At 42.7% G+C, this 23,664-nt stretch overlaps 1 protein-coding gene across 3 annotated transcripts in view; it reads left to right on the forward strand.

The window, feature by feature from the left end:
- Positions 1–6,151: 6,151 nt before the first annotated feature.
- Positions 6,152–23,664, forward strand: part of CADPS2 (calcium dependent secretion activator 2) — a 283,917-nt gene continuing 266,404 nt past the window's right edge. For all 3 annotated transcript variants that reach the window (XM_072335394.1, XM_072335402.1, XM_072335413.1), the window contains exon 1: positions 6,152–6,531. In XM_072335394.1, the coding sequence (XP_072191495.1) occupies positions 6,205–6,531 (327 nt within the window). In that variant the 5' untranslated portion in view covers positions 6,152–6,204. The remainder of the gene's footprint in view (positions 6,532–23,664) is intronic.

Below are 23,664 nucleotides of genomic sequence, written 5' to 3' on the forward strand. Positions count from 1 at the left end.
GTGTGGAGAACAACACTGCATTTCAGACACAAAGCTACCCTGAAACAAATTAATTCTGAAGTCTCTGTTTTTTAGGATAGCTTTTAGTACTAAGTGACAATGTGACATACATTTTAATATGGCCTCTTAACAATAACCTGCTCATTACCTTGATACAGCACAGCTTGTGACTAATGCAGTGCCTCCCAAATGTCAGACTGGGACATATGATTAGTGTATTTATGAGTATTTACATGCACATGCAGGTGCTATACCTGAGCTTCAAGACTGGAAACTATGCATGGAAATACTTTAATCCAGCTTAGGTTTTTTTAATTATATGGATCAGTTATTGGCATCATTTACCCTTGTCAGCTGTCCTTAGGAACTTCCCTAAGGAATTTTATTAGAACATAAATAGATGGCAAGCCTGGTCTTCAGGGAAAGCTCTATTTATTTTATGTCAAGGCAGGCTAAAGAGGTCTGTTTATTGCAGTTTAGTTACTACTGCCAAACCCAGTGAGGTATGGCCAATGCCAGAATGTTAGTGATTTCTTTCTACAACTCCCGATTCACTTGACTCTGAACATTACATGTGAAATTATCAGAGAGGTACCATGTGATACACTTCTGGGAGAAATGCATTCCTGAAATGAAATGAGTTTTATATTCCAGAAATTAAACTTACAGAAATTAAACCTGCAGAAATTTTAGCTGCGAACTCTTTGCAAAGAGATAAAACAATCTGCTGCATGGCAAAGCAGAATTGAGAAGTACAAATGGTAGAGCTTAGCACTGCATGCTGGTAGCACATGAATGCTGATAAATTTATCATTATGAAGGTCTCTTGGACACTGCTCATTGCAAAGAAGAATGCAAGCTCTATCACACTTTCAAATTTATATGCTACCAGGTGGACTGTAAATCCACATTACTTATTCCATACGCCTGCATGGCGTCTTCATCACACCTTCTTGCCTGAGCAAAAGCTCATACATATCAATGGATAACAGTGTCTGTAGTCAGTGCCCTTCAGAAACTGGAAGTCAGGCCATAAAAACAAAGTATGCTCAGCTTTGCCCTTATATGGTTAAAAAAATATAATAAAGATATAGTTAATTCTTCTATATTGCATTACTGTTTTGAACTTTTGTGGCAGTCTTCATTCATGTTTTCAAGTTTTTCTCCATGTGTTCATGGTATACAAATAAATTTGGGTAACACAAAGGGTTACACACACCTCTTGGTGCTATCTGGTGCAGTACATACCCACCATACAACAAAGTACCCAGGAAACATCACAGTCTTGTCTGGTCTTATTATTTTTACAAATAATATGAGGTGAGAACTTTGCTAAATTACATGACTTGGTAATTTAAAGCCATACTAGCCATCTAAAGGACAAGAAGTATCTGAACAGAAAATATACCACATGAAGCTAAAACTCATTACTGTGTACTACTAAGCTTCAAAATAGCAACCAATTTTACAATCAAAATTCAGTTTGTAAGTGAATTTCAAGGCACTGATTCTATAATAGGAAATCTTAACGAGTACAGATAAATTCTTATAAACGTTACTTTTAGTCATATGTTTTCCCAAAGGAAGAGACTGCAAACATAGCTAAAATTTTTATCTTCATCTTGGAATAAAAATCTTGGATTACTTCAAAACTGAGTTGTTCATCAATAACTATTTTTACTGCTTCTTTTATATCCTAGATGTAAAGCTTTATTAAAAAGCAAACAAACAAACAAACCTCATTTCACTGTTACATAAAACTGAATAGTTCAGTTCTCAACAATATTCTGTTAAAATAAATATGTTTTATGAATCAAACTAGCCTAAATATAATATCTAGGCAGAAAAATTACACTTGAATGAATGCAGCTGTAAATAAACTTGTGCTGAGGTTAGAGAAGAGGTAAGGAAAAGGAAAACACACAATGTGTTTGGTTAATCTTAATGAGAAGCAATGAATGACTTCATTGTTGTGGCTGGATTCTTTAAAGGTATTTGAATGTAAGCACTTTACATTGACATTTGTGTACTTCATTGGTTGAGCAGCATTTGAACACAAACGGGAATTATGGGACAGGTTCTGACCAATTCCTACATGACAAATACCACAAAGGTTTGATAGTATCACCATCAGTAAAGGAGACAAAATGGGTTCAGGACGGGTGGCTTTCATGCTCCACAGAAAAGCTCAAAGATAAAAGAAGATACTCTGATTTTAAATGCATTACATTTAAAATAGCACTAAGAACTAAAGAGATATCAGCACCAAAACTTCTCAAGAAATGCCATCTAAGAGTACATTATGAATGGAAACACAATACCAAATAAAGAGTTCTGCTAAGAAGAGCAAAAGGTAAGAGTTTGTTCTAAGCTGCTAGATATGCTGATAGATATTGTCAATTCGTTTTATCAGTGCTGTCAATTCCAAGTTGAGAACATTCTATTTTGAGCCTGATCTGATAGAAAACAAAATTTAAATTGTTCTTGTTTTTATCTTTTTTCCCAAAATGATGCAAGAAGTGAGAGAAGATGAGGTCTGAAAACAAAGTACAAGACTTCTGCTGCCCTGCTAGAGGTCTTTGCATGCAGTTCTGGGAAGATATTTTAAATGTACGTGCTTAAAGATGCAGAAAAAAAGCAAATTGCTCCTCTAAATTCTCTAAAGGCAAGAAAAATGTACTGCAGGCTGGCCAGGCTCACCTTGATTGCTGGAAGGATGTTTGAGCCAATAGTCCTGGAAACCCTTTCCAAATACATTCAAAGCAAGAAAGTAACTGAGATTATCCATAATGGAACTATGGAAGGGAAATCGTAGAATCATAGAGTCATAGAATCACCAAGGTTGGAAAGACACACAAGATCACTCAGTCCAACCATCTACCCATCACCAATAGCTCTCACTAAACCATCTCCCTCTACACAACGTCCAAATGTTCCTTGAACATCTCCACAGTTGGTCATTCCACCACCTCCCTGGGCAGCCCATTCCACTGCCTGACCACTCTTTCAGAGAAGAAGAATTTCCTAACGTCCAGCCTGAATCTCCCCTGGTGCAACTTGAAGACATTCTGTCTAGTCCTATCACTAGTTACACAACAGAAAAGGCCACCCCCAGCTCACTACAACCTCCCTTCAGGTAGTTATAGGGAACAATAAGGAGCGTCCTCTTCTCCAGACTGAATGAATGATGACTGAAATGATGCCTGACCAGCTCAAGAGACTTCTGTGACTGACATGGTGGATGAGGGGAGAGCAGTGGCTGTCATTCATCTTGACTTCAGCCAAGTTTTTCACACTGTCTCCCATGAGATCCTTGTAGGCAAGTGTCGTGACTTTATGGCTTTTCATTGGTATTCCACATCATAATATCATGCAGTGCACTGGGAGTAAAGGAGTTAATGCTGCAGTTCCGTGAATTCTCATATTTCCGGCCTCTTGATCTCAGAAGAGAAGAATGAACCACAACTCACAGAATACTCCATTTTTCTGTTTCCATTTTTCATTCAGAGGGAAAGATAAAACAGACTGGAAGTCACGAGACTTCCCTCTTTGCTCCCCGGCTGTTCTGCCTACAGCATTAGAGTAAGGACTTTGGTTTTGGAAACTCCCTCACTTTCTTTGATTTATTGGCTTCAATTCCAATCATACTGTAATATATTGTATTATCTCACATACTGCTACTATATTTAGTAAACTAAGATTCCCCCTTAGTTTGTTGCCACCGTTTTCCTTTTCTAGGCCCATATCCTTCCTACCTTTGCCCTTCCTCCTCCCACCTACCTTTTCAGGGCTGTGGATCTATGAGTCCTTTCACCCCCTTGTCACAGAACCAGGCCGAACTGTTACAACAAACCAATGAAAAATGAAGAATTGGAGTGGAAGCTGGCTGAACTGTCAGGCCTGGAGTGCTGAGACCAGGGCACAGAGATCACTTGGATGTCCATCACTAGCAGTGTACCAAAGGACCAATACTGTGACCAACACTGTTTAACATCTGCCTTAGTGACCTGGATGCTGGGACAGAGTGCAGTCTCTGGGAGTATGCAGACAACACAGGCTTGGAGGGATACAGAAGATGGCTGTGTGGCTGCTCAGAGGAGAAAAAGGGAAACGGGAATCTCAGGAAGTTCAACAAAGGGAAGTGCAAAGTTTTGCACCCAGGAATGAAAGATCCCATGAACCAGCACGGACTGGGACTCGCTGGAGAGCAGCTTTGCAGAAACAGTTCAGGTCCGGGTAGACCAAGATGAACATCAGCCAGCAGTGAGCTACTACAGCTACTACAGCAAGGAAGGCCTCCTGGGCTGTGTTAGGATGAGTGGCACCAGCAGGTCAGGGTGTGATCATTGGGCACAACACAAAACACAGGAAATTAATTCCATTTAAATACAAGCAAAAGCTTTCTTGTTGTGAAATTAGTCTGACACTGGGACAGGTTGCCCAGAGGGGCTGTGGAGTCTCCATCCTTGCAGATATTTTAACCATGACAGGTCATGGGCCTGGACACCCTGCTCTGGGGTGTTAGACCCCTGCTCACCTCAGCAGTTTTGTGCTTCTCTTTTGAAACATGAAGTAAAATGAGAGAGATCTTCCCTCCAAAAAGGCACAGGCAGCGACTACAGCAAACATTATCTGCTGCATAAAGAACAGACATGGAATTTCATGTGTGAGATAATGTAACTAACCTGGCCTTCATGCAGCAGTGACTGATGATTAAGACATGGGCTGGGCCATTAAGTTTAAAACTGTTAATGACCCGGCAGTTCTGAAGTTTCAAGGAGTTCATACTCCAACCAGTGCTTTGCATATCTCCAGTGTTTCATGGTGTTTCATTTTGATTTGCCACTAGAATGACTGAAATGATTATGAAAGGCATCTGTAAATCTGAGAGCAAATTGTACCACATATGACAAAACTGAGCTACTTTATATGACTGCTTCCCTTAGCACCCAGACTTCTACAACAGTTGTGTGTCTGCCAGCAGGGTTCTCCCCCAGCACCACACTGCATTCCTCTGGTAGAACCCAGGCTCCTGATGCTTAACACTGACATCTAGCTGATAGCTGCCCACAGGAGTAGTTTCATCTGAAAGGTAATTCTCCCAGGGGATAGCTGCCTGATTTAAAGAGCCTGTCCCAAATCTGGAGAGATAATGCATGGATATCAATAAGGACTGAGAGCCTCTCACATTTCTCAGCCTGGCCCAGGGATGGAATGTCAACTGCACACAGTGAGAATGGAGTTTCTGAAGAGTGCTTTTAAAACTTGCCACTGTCTACCAGCAGAGGCCAAGAGCTTTGTGCCTCAATCACCATCATCTTCAGGTTGGATATTAAGGAAAAAATTATTCTCTGAAAGAATGGTGATGCAATGGAGCAGGCTGCCCAGGGAGGTGGTGCAGTCCCTGTCCCTGAAGCTTTTCAAGAAACAGATGTAGTGCTGAGAGACATGGTTAGTGGGCGTGGTGGTGATGGGTCAATGGTTGGACTAGATGATCTTAGTGGTCTTCTCCAACCATAAAGGTTCTATGTTTCTATGACTCCATGCACCTTTCTGTGAGCCGGCAGTCCCTGCTGTCCCTCACTCACTGCTTCCCACTGCCATGCGTGGGTGCACAGGGAGCACGGGAAGCAGCTGTGGGTGTGTGTAAAATCCCACAGCCTGTGCCAGGTGCCACGATCAGACTCCGGAAACTCAGCTTTCTCATGGTGAAACCCTTATGACGTTAGCTGTGTCACCGCTGCTGGTCGGCTTTCAGACATTTCTCACAGCCGCGACTACGAAGAGAGGAACACATCTGAGTCCGAAGCAAGGATTTCTGAGGGACGCGAACTACCTCTGCGTCCTAAAGGAGCGACACGCAACTCAGCTTCAGCTCCCTGTTAGCAAACCCCGCTCTCGGTGCGTTCCTTTGTTATTTCACTGGAGGCACCTGAGACACCTGTGATTTTCTCACACCGCATGACAGACAACGCCAGCGCACCGAGCCGCGCCGGGCCGACTAGCGCCGGGCCGCCACTGTAGCCCGTCCCCGCCTCCGCCGGGAGCGGCTCGGAGCAATTCCCACGGCAACCCAGGCTCGACCCCCTTCCCAGACCCCGCCTCCCCGTCCCGCCCCTCGGCTCCCGGTAGGAAGCGGTCCGTGTGTAAACTCGACGTGTCCTGGAAGGTGCGTGCCTTTCCGTCCCTCGGCTGCCGAGCGCGATGCTGGACCCGTCCTCCAGCGAGGAGGAGTCCGATGAGCTGCTGGACGAGGAGCGGCGGGACGCGCTGCTGGCGGCGGGCGGGGGCTCCTCGCCGCGCTCGCTGCCGCCGCCGCCGCGGGACCAGCGGGGCAGAGAGGGCGGCGCGGGGCGGGCGGCGAGCCCCAGCCCCTCGGTGCTGAGCGAGGGCCGGGAGGAGCAGGAACGGCTGCAACGGGAGGAGCGGGAGAAGCGGCTCCGGCTGCAGCTCTACGTCTTCATCGCCAGGTGCATCGCGCACCCCTTCAACGCCAAGCAGCCCACGGACATGGCCCGCCGGCAGCAGAAGGTGAGCCCGGCCCCTCCGCCCGCCCGCCCCGCTCCGCCGCCCCGCCCAGCGCCGCGCTCCGGCCCGCAACAGGTGGCGGCGGGCGGCAGCGCGGGGAGCCCCGGCCCGGGGCGGGTTGAACGCGGCGAGAAACTCCGGGAAGTTTGCGGAGCGGCGCGGAAGTCCCCGCGGGGGTCGGGGCGCCCCGGGCCGCTGTACGGCTGCGGCGGTGCCGCTGTCAGGGCACGGCGCGGGCACAAACCCCGCTACGCCCTCCGCACGCCGCAGCCCGAGCGCCCCTGCCCCGCTCCGCTGTCGGTGCGGCCGCGGTACGGAGGTGAGCGGGAAACTGTTGCGTTTCCTGTGCAGAGAGCAGCTGAACGTTCCGCTTGTGGTGATACGAGCGGCCTTCTAGCGGGGGTTCGCCAAACGTACTCTGTGTCTCCTCCGTCAGAGACGTGAGAACGAGCAGCGATGGGGCAGGTGTCTGTGCTGTAATGGTGCCTGTTCGCTTTCAGTTATTGAGCTACTGAATAGGCAGAATATTTAAAGTTTTGAAACAGAGCGTTCTGTTTCCAGGGAGCCACTTTAAGCACTCAGTTCTTGAAATGCTTGATCTAAAAATCTTTGCATTTCTTTTACTTTCTGCTCAGTTCTGCAACAAATAAAACAGCAATAAAATCCCTCTGTCACAGTCCAGAAGGATATCGGCTGGTCACCATCAGAACTCAGTTCCCATTAGCCTTTTATAGCCTTAGTACTTTCATGTCCCTAAAGCTTTGTAAAAAGCAATAGGAAATGTTTGGGGATGGCAGTTATCATGCCTGCTAAAGGTGATTTGTGCTTAGTGAATCCTTTGACAAGTTAATGTGGTGGTAATAATAAGATTATTGCTGGAAGAACATTTTGATTTTATTAAGCTGCAGGTATTTAAACTGCAGAAAGCTATTTAAGGTCTTTTTGTAAGCAGAAAAGCAAAGAAAATCCCATAACATTGGGATTCTGCCCACCCCAGTGGGATTCCCCACCCCAAAAGAGCCATAACAGTTTGAAGGGATGTCTGCAGGTCACCTCCTGCCTCAACCTAAGCTGACACCAGTGCCACAGCAGCTCAGCAGTGTCTTTGTCCATGATAGCCTTGAGAGCCTTAGAAGATGAAGCCCTGCAGACTGGCTGTGGCTCGCACTGGTGCCCATCACTCTCCTGCTGATGAGTTTTTTCTCCATCAGCCCCCAAGTCACCACCTGTGGCTATCAGCAGCAGGAAATGCTGAACACTGAGTTCTCGCTGAGCTCAGTCACTAAACATAGGAACTGCATTTTAAAAATAACTTCAGTATTAATTATTCTTGTTAATAAGATTCATAAAAAGAGATTACTGATGTGCAGCCAATACAGAAACGTGATGCTTGTGGCTGCAGCATGTGAGCAGGTAACAGATTTATTGACAATTGACTTGGTACCAAAATTAAATGGTACTCTTGCTGTTTTCTGCTTTTAAGTGGGTTCTGCCTTGTGTTTTTATTGTATGTAGGGATTTTTTTCTGCAGGACTGGGATGCTTTGTCTTTGCTGGTCACAAGGTAGTGTTCTTAAATAAGAAGTAAATAAATTCTCCCTAGGAGTTGCAGTTCTCTCTGGAAATAATGAAATATACACAAGCGTCTTTCCCCTTATTTGACAGTTTGATGATATATTCAGTGAATCACTGAGAACAAGGTGACAAAACCAGCCCTGATGTTTGGGAGCTCAGGGTGCCTGTGAGTCCCATGAAGCAGCCCTCCTTTGTGCTGCCGTTTGTGCAGCATCAGGGCTCTGTGTCAGCCTCTCAGACAAGCTGTGTCCCGTGGTAAGACACTTCAGGACATGTGCTAGCTGGAGTCACATTCCATAGGGTACGGGTGCTGTGCTTTTTCCTGAATGAATCTTCTCAGTGCCAAGATGTTGCACAAACTGGGACTCCCTTTATCTCCTGCCCTTCTGCTTCACTCCTGCTGCCTGTGACATGGTGGCCATTCTCCATGAGTGGGCAGAAGTTCCCATCCTGCATTATTCCCCACAAGCCATTCAATGCCATGGGTCCCGTTAGCTAGCAGTGGCTGAGGGATCCAGGTAGATCCTGCCATGCTCCTGCTCCCAGCCCTGCCTGTCTGGCTGGGCGCTCTTCTGCTTTTGTATCAGCAGTCTCTCTGATAACCTAAGAATAGTATCCACCCTGCTTGAGAGCAGAAGTAATTTGTTCTTTCTGCCAGTTCATTTGGCATATTGCTGAGCAAATATTGCAGAATGCCATTTGCTTCTTTTTCAGTGTGGAACATATTATCCAGTAAGGGAATGAGATGGGATTCATGTATCAAATATCCTCCCTTGCATTGTAATATCAGCAAGGAAATGGTTTACAATATGTTTGGCTTCTGATGTTCTTGTTTCTATATCAGATTAAAATCTACCACACAGTATCTCAAAACCATCATCATACTTAATGGGATGAGTTATACTAATCAATGTAAAGAGATCTAAATGCAGGCAGGGTTTTACTCCTCTGTTGTCCTTTCTCATCCTTCTTTCTTCACAGTAAGTAAAATCAGCTCAGTTCTATTGTCATATGTAAGACTAATTAAAAACAAACAAAAAGCAACTTGAAGAGATCTGTGACAATGTACCAGAGTCCATCCACTGTACCAGCTTGTTTTTAATGCCAAACCCAATGCAAGTAAGCCCAAACATAGCTGAAACACATACTTTGATACCTGGCTGCATTCCTTCTGTGATCTATAAGATGTGTGATAGGAATATTCTTTTTAACCGTTCAGAGTTAGTTGGTAACCTATTTTTACCTCCTGTCTTGTGTTGGCTGTGAATAGATTTGGTGGATCATGGGGAGAAAAAAAAAAAAGAAAAAAGAAGCTTGACATGGTTTCTCAAGGTAGCATAGCAGACCTTGGCAAAGATAGAGTTAATTCAGCAAGGTATTAATCATGCTCTTAATAGCATTTCTTCAGTAGATATGTATGGGCATTTGGCCATGCATTGTCAAAGTTTTTAGAGAAATATTAGTGCATCGATGCATTACATGTCATGTTTTCAGCAAGTAAGGCTTGCCTGTCTTTGCTTTAAATAGGCTTTGCCACATCTTTGTAGTTTCTACTTTAAAACGAGTCTTCTGGAATATACTTCATGTCTTTCTTTCTACCTCGCCAGTCTTCGTTCTTTTTTGTCCAGCAAAAGAGGAGCTACAGTTAAGTAATGCCATTCCTTCTCCTTTTCCATCCCAGCTGAATGGATCTCAAAGCAGTCGGCAGCCTGCAGTTTCTTCAGAAACTTAATGGGATTTAAATGACATAGTGAAGTGTGTTCTCTCTGCAGCTGTCTTTAATCGAGATAAAACTGTGTATGTGAACATAACACAGAGCCATTGTAGTTTCCACAGAAATAAAGAGGAGGCATTACTTTTGGAGGGTAGGTATTCAGTCTTATTTAGGGGATAAAGGTAAGTTCTGCAAGTTACAGTTTCTGGAGGAGGAAGTGATAATGAACTGCTACAGTTAACTAACAATAACAAAGAAGTATTCATCTAGTCTGCTTCTTCCTCAAGGTCTTAAAATATACTCCAGTAATCAAGCAGTCACACCATAGAAATCCTAGAGTGGGAGGGGAATAAAGCTCCTACTCTAAATGAGATTTCCTAATGCATGAAAGGCTTAGTACATCAAAGCTGATCATTCAAGTCTTGCTTTCATAGGTGATAAGTAGCAGAAGTGATTGAGCTGGCTGTTTAGAAATCATAACTAAGTGAGGTTTGCTTCCTGAATACATGTTGAGCTGTTTTTGCTCCATTTCTTTTCTCCACCTTCTCACCTGTGAGTATGTTATAAAATAGTAGAATTGTTTGAGTTGGAAGGGACCCTAAAAGGATCTAGTCCAACTCCTCTGCAATGGACAGGGACATCTACTGCTCCATTAGGTTGCTCAGGGCCCCATCCGACCTCATCTTGAATGTCTCCAAGGATGGGGCATCCACTACCTCTCCGGGCAACCTTTTTCAGTGTTCAAAACAGTCAACTTCTCATTAATACTCTAAAGTAGGAGTAGTAATATTTAACCAATTATTTTCATCTGGACTTTGAGTTTGTTCTTTCCTGTCTCTTGGGCTTACCTCTAAAGAAGTGGCTGTTGATGTGTATTCGCTAAATAACATTATCAAGAAAATCACAGAATTATTTAAGTTGGAAGGAACCCATAAGGATCATCAAGTCCCACTCCAGGCTCCATACAAGAATCAGACTATATATCTGAGAGTACTGCCCAAATTCTTCTCAAACTCCAGCAGCTTTGCACTGCATCCATTCCCCTTGGCAGCCTGTTCCAGTGCCTGACCACCCTCTGGTGAAGAACCTGTTCCTAACCCTGCCCCTCCTGACACAGCTCCATGCCGTTCCCTCAGGCCCTGTCACTGTCACTGAGAGCACAGCTCAATGTTGCCCCTCCACTCCCTGTGCAGCCACCATGAGACCTCCCTTCAGCTCCTCTGCTCTGGGCTGAACAAACCCAGGGACCTCAGTTGCTTCTTATACTTCTTGCCCTCTAGGCCACTCACTATCTTTGTAGTTGTCCTTTGGATGTTCCCTAATAGTTTTGTGTATTTTTTGGTACTTTTAGAAGAAATTTGTAGTCATTTACTTACTTACCCCTTCATAAACTCTTTGATAATACCTTGTCGCAATTTATTAAGCAATGTGTATTTTGTTTTCAGTCATATTAGTGAGTTTGGGTAAGTCCTGTCGAAGCCCATTAGGATGCTGGCCTACACAGCTCTATACCTACACGGCTCTATACTTATTAAGACTTAATTAAGATTGTAAGCAACCAGTTCTTTTTGCCTCAGGGAGAACTTGTTCTTTGGGGAAGATAGAAGAATTCTTGTCTGCAGTAGGAAGGTTACTTGCTGTGGATGCTTGGGTCAGCTGCAGCTGGAGGAGCACTGAAGGGTGGTGAGTGAAGCAGCCACTTCAGAAGTGACAATCCCTCTGAGATGTGATTTAATCCTAACCTGTTCTGGTGCCCAGACAGTTCATCACTGATTAGCATGGCCTGGCCAAAAGCTGGGCAGTGTGCTGGGAAAACAAGTCTTTGGTAAATGCCTGCATAATGAATGAGTATATAGGGACAGGATACAAACCTCATTTTACAATGCTGAAAAATTAATCAGTCTCTTCTTTTTGCTTACTTTTCTTGTTTCCCCTGCCGATTTTAGCCATAGTTATCTTTGAAATGTAACATTTCTTGATGATTTCAGGGACAACTTTTAGTTTTTCTTTTCTGAATGAGTGATCTCAGGTTGCTGATTTCTTCCTGTCACTCAGATGGCTTAACAAGTGTGTTAACTCTATTCAGAAATACCCACTTCAACTGCTTGAGAAAGACTACTTATTAGTTTTTCTACAGGGAAGCTGGAAGGATGAGTTGGAGGAATCCATTGTTGGCTGCCATCTCTGCAGGAATGGTACAAGGGAACTGGCTGGTCTGTCTGCCTGGCAGTTCTTGAGTTGTTATTCTTGACTTATATTTTGTGCATCTGAAGATTGTCTGTGACAGAAGCAGAAACAACAAATCTGCTGTTCTTGTCATTACAGTTTTCTCTGATGTCATCTGAGAAACATACTCATCGCTGCTGTAGAGGAAAGCTAGTAAAAGTATTATTTTTACCCTCCAAACCATAGTCCTTTCCCTGCATCTGGATAAGGGCAGTATGTCACAATATAATTACCACGTACTTGTCTTCAGCTGTAGAATACCGCCTGCACAGAAAATACTTGTTGCTTGCCAGTAGACTATTTGCTGAATGAAGTATTTCTTATAAAAGCAGTTCTGCCATTCCCCTTCTCATTCCTCCATCTGTACCATTTCTGGTACATTTCATGCTCTGGGGCACAACTCACCAGCCACATCACATTTTGCTTACTAATTAGACTTTTTTCCTGTCTGGCTTTGCACCATTTCTTCTTAATATCGGTGAATGCCATCCTGAAGTTGTTTTCTGTAAATATTCTTTCTCATTTTAAAAGCATCTCTGTGTATGTGTTATATTTTCCTATTTTGTTTCTTTTTTATGTGTAGATTTCTATTGCTTCGCTAGCTCAACACGTCTCTGTTTCCTGCTGCTTCTCTTTTATTTGTGTTTTGTCTGGAAATGGAAAGCTAACAGCTCAGGGACAGCACTTGCTCCCCATTTGTCCACCCAGGAGATGGCTGTGGGGCCAGGCAGGATGCACTTCCCTCAGCAAAGGTGGGGGCTTGGGTCAGGGTGCTGGTCTTCATGCCTTGACTTTGCTTCTCTATTTAGCTGTACTGAGCCCCAGTTAATATATTCTCTATCTGAACTGGGTGCCAACCTTTCAAATTTCTTTGACTTTTTAATCTATGCATCTCATTTTCATACAGTTTTTTGGTGAAGTCATTGCAAAGATGCCTACTGCATTTCTTTCCAGCTTACTCCTCCTGCTGCCCACTGATGGCTGTAGCACACTCAGCACTGATGCTCGAACGTCTTGTTTTTCAGCTGTTCAGCATCTGCTGAACTCTCATTCTCTTTGCTTGGTGACTACCTCCAAAGCCTGCTTCTGCCTGGAAGTGCTGGCACTGCACTGAAAGCAGCCCAGCTCTTGTGAGCTGCAGTTGATTCCCACAGGTTTTGGAACAGCAGCTGTGAAAAGTCAGTTTTCAGTTTGTTGCTGTGTGGGGGAAACGAAGCAGCAGGAGAGGCAGAGTGTTTGTATGTGGGTACCAGGCTGCATCAGCTTAGGTTTGTGTTTTGAAGGTTATTTTCACAGCCCAAAGCACTGAAGGCTTCTTACTTATTTATTTTTTTCTTTAAGGTTCTCTAGAAGTTGATGGTTCTTTATAAAAGAATTTGTTTCTGGTTCTTATTTTGTGTTGAGGACATGGAAAATATATACCTTTCTTCAGGCATGGTTACTGTCTGAGTAAGTTTAAGAATGTTCTTGAGTGCTCTTCCTGTTAGGAAGAAGAAAAGCATTAATTAACAGCATCGTGAAGAATGAACGGACCTTCAGCGAGCACTTTGTAAAATCCATGACCTGGAGAAAAAAAATATTAGGAAAAGAGAAGGTGATTGAAGAAGAATCTTCTTCCAGTTCTGTTTCCATTTTTATTTGCACAAAATTAAATAAATAAAAAGAACCAACCTCCAAGCAGCCTGTGCCGCATATTTATTTTGCTAGTTTTTGCTCAGGAGCAGCCCTAGTTTGTGCCAATTGCTCATATGTTTCTTTATTTATTCCTGAATTATGTATTCTGAGGCCTTGTAGCAGGTTATGGGCAGCTGTTTCTCTTGCAAAAAGTGCTCTACGAATGTTTTGCCATTCCAACTGCTTAATACATGCATTAGTGCTAAAATATTTATGTTGACCAGTTTATTTTGATCCACTTAAGGATGGAGCATAAGCAAGGAAAAGAAATAAAATCAAAGGAGTAGTTATTTGCTACAGATCTGATATTAAATCATTGCAGCACACTGTTCTCGTCAGACTCTCCCTTCCTTCCTGCACTGTCAATAAAGGCAGAGGACTTTTCAGTCCCTTACCAGTAGGAACTGTCTCCAAATGATATCGCCATTTGTTGCTCTTCAGAAATTTCAAACTTCATCAGAAATTTCCATCTGGATCTTGTAATTTTCATCTCACATCTGCTGAGCAGAGCAGAAATGTGTTTGCCTGAGTGGGCACTCAGGTTCAGCTTGTGATGACTTAGCACGTAATGCAATAGCATTCCAGTAACCACATGTATGGTTATAAATTTAGGTTCAATGTGTACTAGTACATGGTTGATGAAATAATTATGAGCATTTTAGCATAAGTATTCGAATGTGTATCATACCATAATTTCATTTATGTGTTTGTTTTCTTTCTCAGCATAATTTGGCTCCCAAATGGAATGGCTTTAATAGCATCACTTGAGATTTTGAAGGTACATTTTACAAGTTGTCTGTCTGTTCCATCTTAGTTTTTTAGGTACTATTAAGGAATGGCCTTTTTCCATAACTATAAATATTTGAAAATGACTAACCATGTTTTATATATATGAAACCTATTTTCTTCCACTTGAAACTTCTTTTCTTAAAGCTATTTTAGAAAAGTTATCTGGAAATTGCGTTCTAGTGAGATATGTGTGTATATATATATATATATACATATATATATATATATATGTATATATATATATAGTGTCGTTGCAAATGAAATAAATTAAGAATGCCATTCTTTCCTGCATAAGATGTGGGGAATTTTGGTAGTAGTATTTGTTGTTATGACTTCTTTCTAAAGCACGAGGAAGGGCAGTGGTACCTTGGAATAGAACTCAGTATTACTCATGGTATTTCCTTGGTCTTCCTCAAAGTTGGAACAGTTGGATTCTGACAGTCTTTCTATTGCTTTAATACATGATGTTTCTGTCTACAGGTAGCAAGCTCTAAGAACTGGCATTGTTTATTTAAAGTGGCAACAAACTCTTCAGATTTCCACTAAACCACTTGCTGTTAAATGTGTTCTGGAAATTGAAAATCTAATATATTATGAACACATTAATTTGCTAACTACAGTTTTCAGTCTGGAATGGGTTTCAAGAGGTCACAGAGATGTGATAAAAACCGTAAGCTGGCAGAAGCCTCCTTACCTGACCCTCTTACTGTATTATAAGCTGTATCTGTTACAAGTGCACTTAATTATGTGAAGCATCACACAAGGGAAGGAGGCTGCACAGGCTGAAAGAGTTCTTCTGATAGTCTAAAAAAAATAAAGTCTGCGTCTCACCCCAATCTCTGTACTTTGCCAGTCCTTGCTTGCTGATTTTGAGCTGATGTACATGATGACTGACCAGTAGCTGTGAAAGTGAGGTAAGTGGGTTTCTTAAAAAATAAAAGCATCCCTGGAGGTAATGCACTTCATTGGCGGTGGCATCAGTGCCCACATCAACATTTCAGTCCAGATCAGCAGTGTGCATTGAAGTCTTTCTCTTTGTTCCCGCTGCAGAGTTGGATTTAGAGCGCACAGGTGTGACTGTGGGCAAAGCTAAACAACAGCTGCATCCTGGAGCATGTCCAGTCCTTGAAACCAGACTAATGATGGTCTGAAGCAGAGATGCCCGAAATGGGTTTAGGGTGAAGTTAGGTTCTCTGCATCAGCTGTTGCTCTGCAGATGTGCTCTTCTTGTGTCACACCGCTCACTAGCATGAAGCTGACTTTGGAGAGTCGGAAGGACTGAGAAATGCAGCAGCTAGTACAAAGTCAGGAGAGAGAGCTGGAACCTAAAGGAGAAACACCACAGTCTCCTTTCTGAGCCAATAATGCAGGACAGAATATGCAATACAAACTTAAAAACTGCTGAAGTAACGAAGTAATACAGTCTTGCTGTGCCTGAAGTTAATTAGGGGCAATAAGCTGCCCCTAATTACTAGAAGTGTGGGATTCTCAGCAAAGCTGCCTGGGATACTAATTAAAAGAGCTGATTATAAGAAATGGAATGCATAATTAATGACTGGGAAATGATTTTCAAGAGTATCTTCAGACAGCAAATAAAGTGCCCTTGGAAAATGTTGCGACACTGTGAACCATCCACTGAATCTAATCCACCAGATAGGCCTGAACTGATTTGCAGGAGGTTTCTGTGCTTATGCTTTCTAGTGCTGAGGTGGGCATTAATGGGTGCAGAATGACAGAAGATGTTTTCCATTTTAATATCAAATACTCTTTGTTGTGTTTATTTTTTTTTTCTTTTTCTTTTTTAATTTAATGTGTGACTTCAGTGGAACTTATTTATGAAATATGCTGACATACTGTATTTCTTTCCAATAGTTGCCTGTGCAGTAGTCTGCTGCTGTCACAGCTGAGCAAGTTTTTAATGCTTGGAGAGGACCTTTTGGATAGAGTTATCTCTGTTTTGATTGTTAGCATGTGTACATGTGGCAACTGTTTGCTTTCAATCGAATGGGCCACCAAATGGGCTGTCGCTTCTCTTTTCTGAGATCTTGGGAAAAAAAGCAATCTGAAAACTGTGTAAACATTGTGTAAAATAAATAAATAAATAATCTGAAGACTTCTTTCTTGGGGAGAAAAATAACGAGCCAAATTAATGAGTTTTTACAAATTTTAAGCAGTTATTTAAAGGAGCTAATCAGGGGTTAAGTTTCATTCAGGCACCCATTTGGGCATTTCTGCCTAATTGAGTGCTCTTTAATTTATATCCTGAAATGTTGTAAATAGCCCTGTTCCTCAATTACTTTGACATGTTTATAGAAATTTAGATTAGGAGTAACAAAACTGTAATAGCTTGGGAACTGCACAGAACCCTGTGTGTGATTTCCTGTGCCACTTCCAAGCCTCTACCAGGGTCTGAGGCTGAGGTGCCAGGGCATGAGATGAAATGCCTGTATCCTCTGTCCTGTCCCCTTCTTGTCAGTAGCAAAATGCTTCTCGGCTTCTGAGCAGGTTCCCTTTGGTCCTTTAAGGTTATATTGTAACTCTGGGTACATACTGGCAGGAGGGGAATGGTAAGCTTGTGTATGCCCACAGTAATGTGAAAAGAGGGGAATTACTGCTCCATGGCACATTACAGCCTAATCTGTTTTACAACAATTAAGCTTTATACCGAGTAAAAGTCATTTAATATTGCTATCTTCTCAGAAACATCTTTTCCCATTTACTGTTCCAAAATCTATTAATTGCTATTTATTTTTCCGGGCACTTCCCCCTACAGCCACTACCAGATGCATACTTCTGGCTTGCTCAGCCTGGCAGCTGTCTCATATAGAATGAAACTCCTAAACCTCACAACAGGGAAGCAGAGATGTTCTTATGGCTTTTGCTAACAATGAAGGTTTTATTTTTTTATTAATCTTGAGCTTTCAGGATTGATCGGATTCCTTGGGGCTAGCACAGAGTGTGTCCTGTTGAATACAGTATGCTGAATTTCTGCTCTTGTTTCTACTCTGTAGGTCTTGCAAACATAAGACTTAAATATCATATTTGTTGTTGTATTTGAGGATGGATTTGTACCTTGGCTGCAGGAACTTGCTGTGGGTCAAAATATGTCATATGTCTCCCAGTGTGAAAGATAATTTTTTTGTAACTCAATTCAATTTCTATTTTTTTTCTATAGTGAAAAAAATTAGTTTCAACAGGAAAACAACTATTTAAATCAATAATAATATAAAAACAAACAAACAAAAATATCCTACTGCCAATCTGTGCAGATACCTCTCTTATGTTTTTCCTGTGTTGACTTCAATGAGCAAGTAGCAGAGCTGTCACCAGCTGCTTTTTGGAGGAAAAAAAAGGTCAGTGGTGCTGTAATTACAGTGGAACAGTTTCTTCATCTCAGTGATCAGAACTGCACTGACAGTGCTAATAAGATAAACGGGGTGGGTAATGTGTACTAATGATAATAGCAGGAGTGTTCTGTAGACTGAGGGATTCTGTAAAGAGGTGTGAGATGCTGAAACTCAGAGCAATACGGATAGTTAGCAATGCAAATCCATCTCTACCTGTGATGCTGGGGAGATGGGAAAATAAAAGAATTGCGTATTAACATCAGAAGCATCGAAGTTTCTCTTGCAGAAAGGATGAAGGATTCAGAGTGAGAGACCAGATCATTATGTCAATGAAGTGAACCCAACTGTGGATGACATGTGCATGTATATGTTTAAGACAGATGTTAGAATATTTATTTATTACAGCCATTTGTGTTTAAATGAAGAGATATCTGTAGGTCTCTCATAAAGAGTTCCTGTGTTAAAATAGGTATTTTATCCACCTCTTGGTTCAGAAGATGCTTTCACAGTATCACAGTATCATGCGAGTTGGAAGGGACCTTAGAGATCATCGAGTCCAACTCCTGGGTTTCGAGCCCCCTGTGTAGCGAAGCGGCACTTCTACCCCCTGCTTTCTGAATCGTGGAACAGTTACCAGGGAATAACACCACTAATTCCAGAAAACTCCACTTACCTTAATTGTACCTTGAGTAACAAAGCATGCAGTAAGGTATGTTAACAATTAAGTACTGTGCCCCAGATACGCTTACTGAGCACCCTGGCTTATATTGTGGCTGAGCTTTGCTGTGTGATGGAAAGGTTGCTTATAGAGTTACTGCTGAATGTTTTCAACACGTGAACAAGTTCTTAGTTTGATACCAAGTGGAAAGGGACCTCCTGTCTCAAGACAGTCTCGTTTCCAAAAGCAACCAAGTTGTCACTTGTGTAAGCAGGTAGAACTTCACTTAGTAGGAATCCCCCACTGTTTGTTGTTTCTCTTATAGCTATGAGACTTCTCTTTCCAGAGTAAATATATACTTAGTTTATTTTATACCCATGTGTTGATCTACTACTGTGCCCTTCTGAGGGGTTCAGTAGAGGGTGGTGTTTGTTACATGGGCAGTTCAAGCTATGAACCACCTCTGGTGCAGTAGCATCTCTTTCTGTCATGGGTTTTCCAATGGCCTTTTTCTGTGTATTTTGCAGCTGAAGTTAATACACCCTCCTTTTTATGTTGCTTTTCAGGTTAACATGCGGTGTATTGTGCCAGCACATCCAAACTCTAAGCTCAGAATGACTGGGGAAAGTGAAAACCTAGCAGAAGTTCTGCTGAGTCCTTATGTATGTGTGACTCTGAATTCCATCCCCGTCCTGGCAGCACAGCTCCCACGCTGGCTGTGTTTTCCAGCACAGTGTTCTTATCTGCTGTGCTTGCTAGTGCGTGCCAGCCTTGAATTTCAATATCAGATTTCAAATCAGAAGGCTTAAATATGATGCTCCTGTTCTCTCTGTCACAACAAGTATGGAAATACCATGTTCATGGTGCAGTCCTCAAGAACTCTGCAGTTACCTTTCCTGAGGCCTGCTGTTTCTCCTTTACCACTTACCCTAACATTTTTATCGATTATTTTTTTCACCCATATGGTAGCATCTTACCTGCTTCGTTGTTGTCTAGATAAGATCTACAGCATTCTTTAAGCCAGAAAACAAGTGTAAAAAGAAAACAGATTACATGATTTTTATTAACTTTTAAGTAATAGATTCATAGAATGGCATAGGTTTTTGAAAGGACCTTAAAGATCACCCCGTTCCAACTCCCCTGTCATGGATAGGGCTGCCACCCCCCAGCTCAGGCTGCCTACAGCCCCATCCAACCTGCTCTTGAATGTCTCTAGGGATGGGGCATCCACAACTGCTCTGGGCAGCCAGTTCAGTAACTGTAGCAAATTCATCAATCTGTGGGACTGGACCTTCTGAATCCAGGTCAGATACAGAAACATCATCTCTGTTTCCTTTTCCCAAAGAGGATGCACTCCTTTGAGTATAGAGACCTGCTGCCCTCCTTTGGAAGCAGGGTTTCTGTGGGAGGTTCCGGACAGCTCTCAGGCTCTGTACCCGAAGAAAGTCCTAACCACCTCATTCACATTTCCCACTGCTTTGGTCTGGGTGACTGAACTGAGGAACTCAGCTCCTTGGTGTGGAGAATAAACTCTCACTTCTCCATTTCTAGGCTAAAGAGATCTTTCTGACAGAATACATATTGCTGAGAAGGGAATTTATATTCAATAGCCACGCGTATCAGCCAGCTCTCAAAATAATTAAGTGCAGCAATGATAAAGAACAAAGACCATTCAGTGGTAACAATCTGTATGCGTTCTGTCAGAGCATTGCTGTGGGCCTTTGTTTTAATTTGTTTCTAGCCAAGCTGCTATCAGAAGTTCCTTCTGAGCTCCAGGTTGTGGAATCAGCTTCTGAGAAGGCAGCTCTGGTGCTCTGCCATGGCCCTGTTTGGCAGCTGCAGAGCGTGGCAGACATCTGGTAGGTCAAGCAATTCACTGGCTGTGGGAGGCCGAGCGGTCAGGGTGTGCAGCACACTTCCATGCTTGTGCGTTCTCATTGTACTCTTGCATATGGCTTGAATGCTCTTAGCAGACAGCATTTGGAATGAGGCAATTATGCCACAGCTTTTTGTATTAATTCTCCTGTGTATTTGAGTCAGTGTCTTTGTATTCACGCCCACTAACACTGTTTTTTTGCTTGACAAAAGATGCTTCCTTCTTAACTTCCTTTGGCACCACAACTTTGTGGCTGAATAGAGTACAACAGCATGTGACTTCTGTGTCATCTTTTATACTGCTTGTAGTAATTCCTGTACGTGTAATAATAATTCAGCATCTCCTGATGTTGGAAGGTTCCAGGAAGGCATGTCTGCCTTACTCCTACTCAGCACTTCTAAGGAATGATAATTTTTGGAAAAGTTGGTGCAAAGAACGTGCCATGAATTAATGTGATGGTCAGTCATTATTTCTGTGCTTCTTGGGACTGATGCTCACTGCTGTACTGGGGACCAGGTGACTTACTTGGAAACTCTGGTTCCCGTTCCTGTGAGGTTTGCTTGCACAAAGTCAGTCAAATCATATCTCAGACTCCTTAACTGTACTGGATTTTACCAAACAGCATGCTCACCTTTTGTTTTGAGCCTGTGTTGTCTGCGCCAGAGGCAAGAAACGCTTTAGAAGGGGCAGAAGAAACTTCTCATCTTAATTTGGTAGTCTTTGTGAAAGCGCAGGACTGGAAGCTGGAGGAATAAGCTCTGCCTGCTCTGATTTCTGTATACTTCAGCCCTTTGTTATTGTACCCTTACCTAGCCTTCAAGCTTTGCACAAAGTACTGGTCCTCTACCCTCACTTTGCCAATAACAGAAATACTGAAAGTTGATTTTATCTGAAGCTTGCAAAGGAAATTGCATCTCCAGACAAGGAGCACTCCCCCCAGTTCTCTGTGCTACAGCTGTGTAAGCACCAGCTCCATTCCTCTGACATGTTTCTAATCACTGTGCCATTTTTTCCTTTGACAGTGGGAGAGATGGAGATCAGGAATTCAGTTCCATTGCTTTTGGTTAGATACATAAATTACTAGCGCAGTGTGTACTGAGTCATCTTACACAGCTTTTTCAAGATAAAAGATAGGAATTTACTCACAACTTAAATGAGAAAGGCTTGTGTAAAGGATCTAGTGATGGTGGCACAGCCCTTCCTGGTGATCCAAGAGGGAAGGATTCTTGATAGTTGTATGTGACAAAGTTAATCCAATTTCTTTTTTCTTTTTCTTTCCAAAACTGAACTGCTACTGTGATAAAAAAAAAAAAAAAAGTCCTTTTAAACTAAAAATCAGCCTCTAGATTATTCAGTGTTTTGGGGAGGGAGGAAAAAAAATGCAGGTTTTCCACTCCTACTAGTTTTATAAAGCCTTCAGACAGTGAGGGATTGGCTGGGTGCCTCGCTTAAGTTAGCTCAGTAGCAGTTTTGAAAGGCATTTGGAGACACTGCACTTCTCAAGGCTCACAGCTCTGCTCTTGAGCAGAAAGCTGTGGTTCAGCTGTCTCCTGTCTGACCTTTGGGGTGAGTTTGTCTCAAGGTAAGGTAGGGTTTCTTTTTCTGTGTGAACTTCAGTGATACAGGAACTGAAGACAGATAAACATAAACTGTGGTCTAGCCTTGGTTTTCATTGGATTAGAAAGGGTCCCAGGATCTAAGGAGGAGGAAGCTGTGGCTTCCCCTCCCCTGCTGGTGTTTAAGCATACTGGAGGGACTGACACTTCTGCTCACCCATAACCTGAGAGAGAGTAGTTGGTTGGTTTTTTTTTGTCACTGGAGGTTACTGGAGGTGTGCTGACAGGACCTATAAACCTGCCAGTGTGGGTTTTGTTCTTGATGCCTGTTTTGTTGTGGTGCTGAGGTGGAGTGCCAGTCTCCTTGGCAGCACTCACCATCACCTGGAACATGGAGAGCTGTGAGGGGATACAGGGGGCTTTCCACCAAACTCTTGCCCAGACTGGTGGGCCTTTGTACTTCCTGCTCCTGAATGTCCATTCTGGACTGCTTTATTGTGGTCTGTGTAAGACGGTGTCTCTGTTCTTCCCTGGACCTGGATTTTACATTCTTTGCTTTGTGCAAGTAGTTCCCCTGCTGGCTTATTCTTGTTGTGCTGTCTCTGAGTGCAGGTGTTGTCAGCAGGGAAGGCTGGGAGGCTTTCAGTCAGCTTCTTTGCATTGTTTCTTTCAAACATCTGATGTTAGCTTGTCAGCCTTCATGTTATTTAATGTGTGTGCTGTCCTCGAACTGCTTAACCTCTTCCCATTCATGCACCTGCATTGCCCTTCACAGGCCCTGGCCTTCAGGGAAAAGGAACCACCTTCCAGCCCCCAGGGGAGCTTTTTTCATTTCAGCAGGATTTTGCACAAGTATGTGCTCTATGAATGTATTGTGGAGTTGTAACTAAGCATTTGCAGAGGGTAATAGCTTTAAGGCTATTTTTTTTTTCTTTTCTTTTTTTCTTAAGAAGGGAACAAAAAATGGTCACACCGCTAAGCTCTAATTACCGTAGCTTCAGAGAGACCTGCCTGATTTGCCTTTTGAGCTCTGCACTGTCAGGTAGGTTTTGATCAAATGTGTTCCTGCCAGCTCTCAGTCGTTAGCATTCAGTCTAAGTTAGTCACCAGTGAATTATGGTCTGTGATACGGTCCAGTTCCCATTGGTCTAGTTCTTTCTCTCTTTATTGATTTCCATTCTTGTTTTCATTATTGCCCCGGTCTCTCACTGCGTGCTTCCAAGTGCTTTTATTTTATAGCTTTTCAGAATGAATATCCATGAGTCATGTTTTGAAGTAAAATGCTAATAATGATATTATGCAATGCTTTGAAATAAATATTTCTGAGATTGTTCCATAGACTTTTTAAGTAGTAGACTTGGTGAAAAAAGCATTACCGCTCTGCAATAATAAGGCATTTAAAGAAGAAAAAAATCCTTTACAAAAATGGCTAAATAGCATTGTAATCTCTGTCCCCTGGAGTGGCAGATGAAGACAGATTCCTGTTTTTATCAAATGACCAAATGTTGATTGCCAGATCTTCCTAGTCGTCTGGAGAAGCATATCATGGCATGGCAGCCATTGTATTAAAATAGGTGCTAAAATAAGTGAGAATATGCACTATTATGATACTGAAAAGTTCATGACCATTGGAATATATAGCAGGTGGAATTTTTGTCTTGTAAGACTGTGCTTTCTTTTCAGTACCAACCACTTCAGTGGGACAGTGATGTTCTTAGCCTC

The sequence above is a fragment of the Excalfactoria chinensis genome, chromosome 1 (genome assembly GCF_039878825.1).
Source record: "Excalfactoria chinensis isolate bCotChi1 chromosome 1, bCotChi1.hap2, whole genome shotgun sequence".
Lineage (NCBI taxonomy): Eukaryota > Metazoa > Chordata > Aves > Galliformes > Phasianidae > Excalfactoria > Excalfactoria chinensis.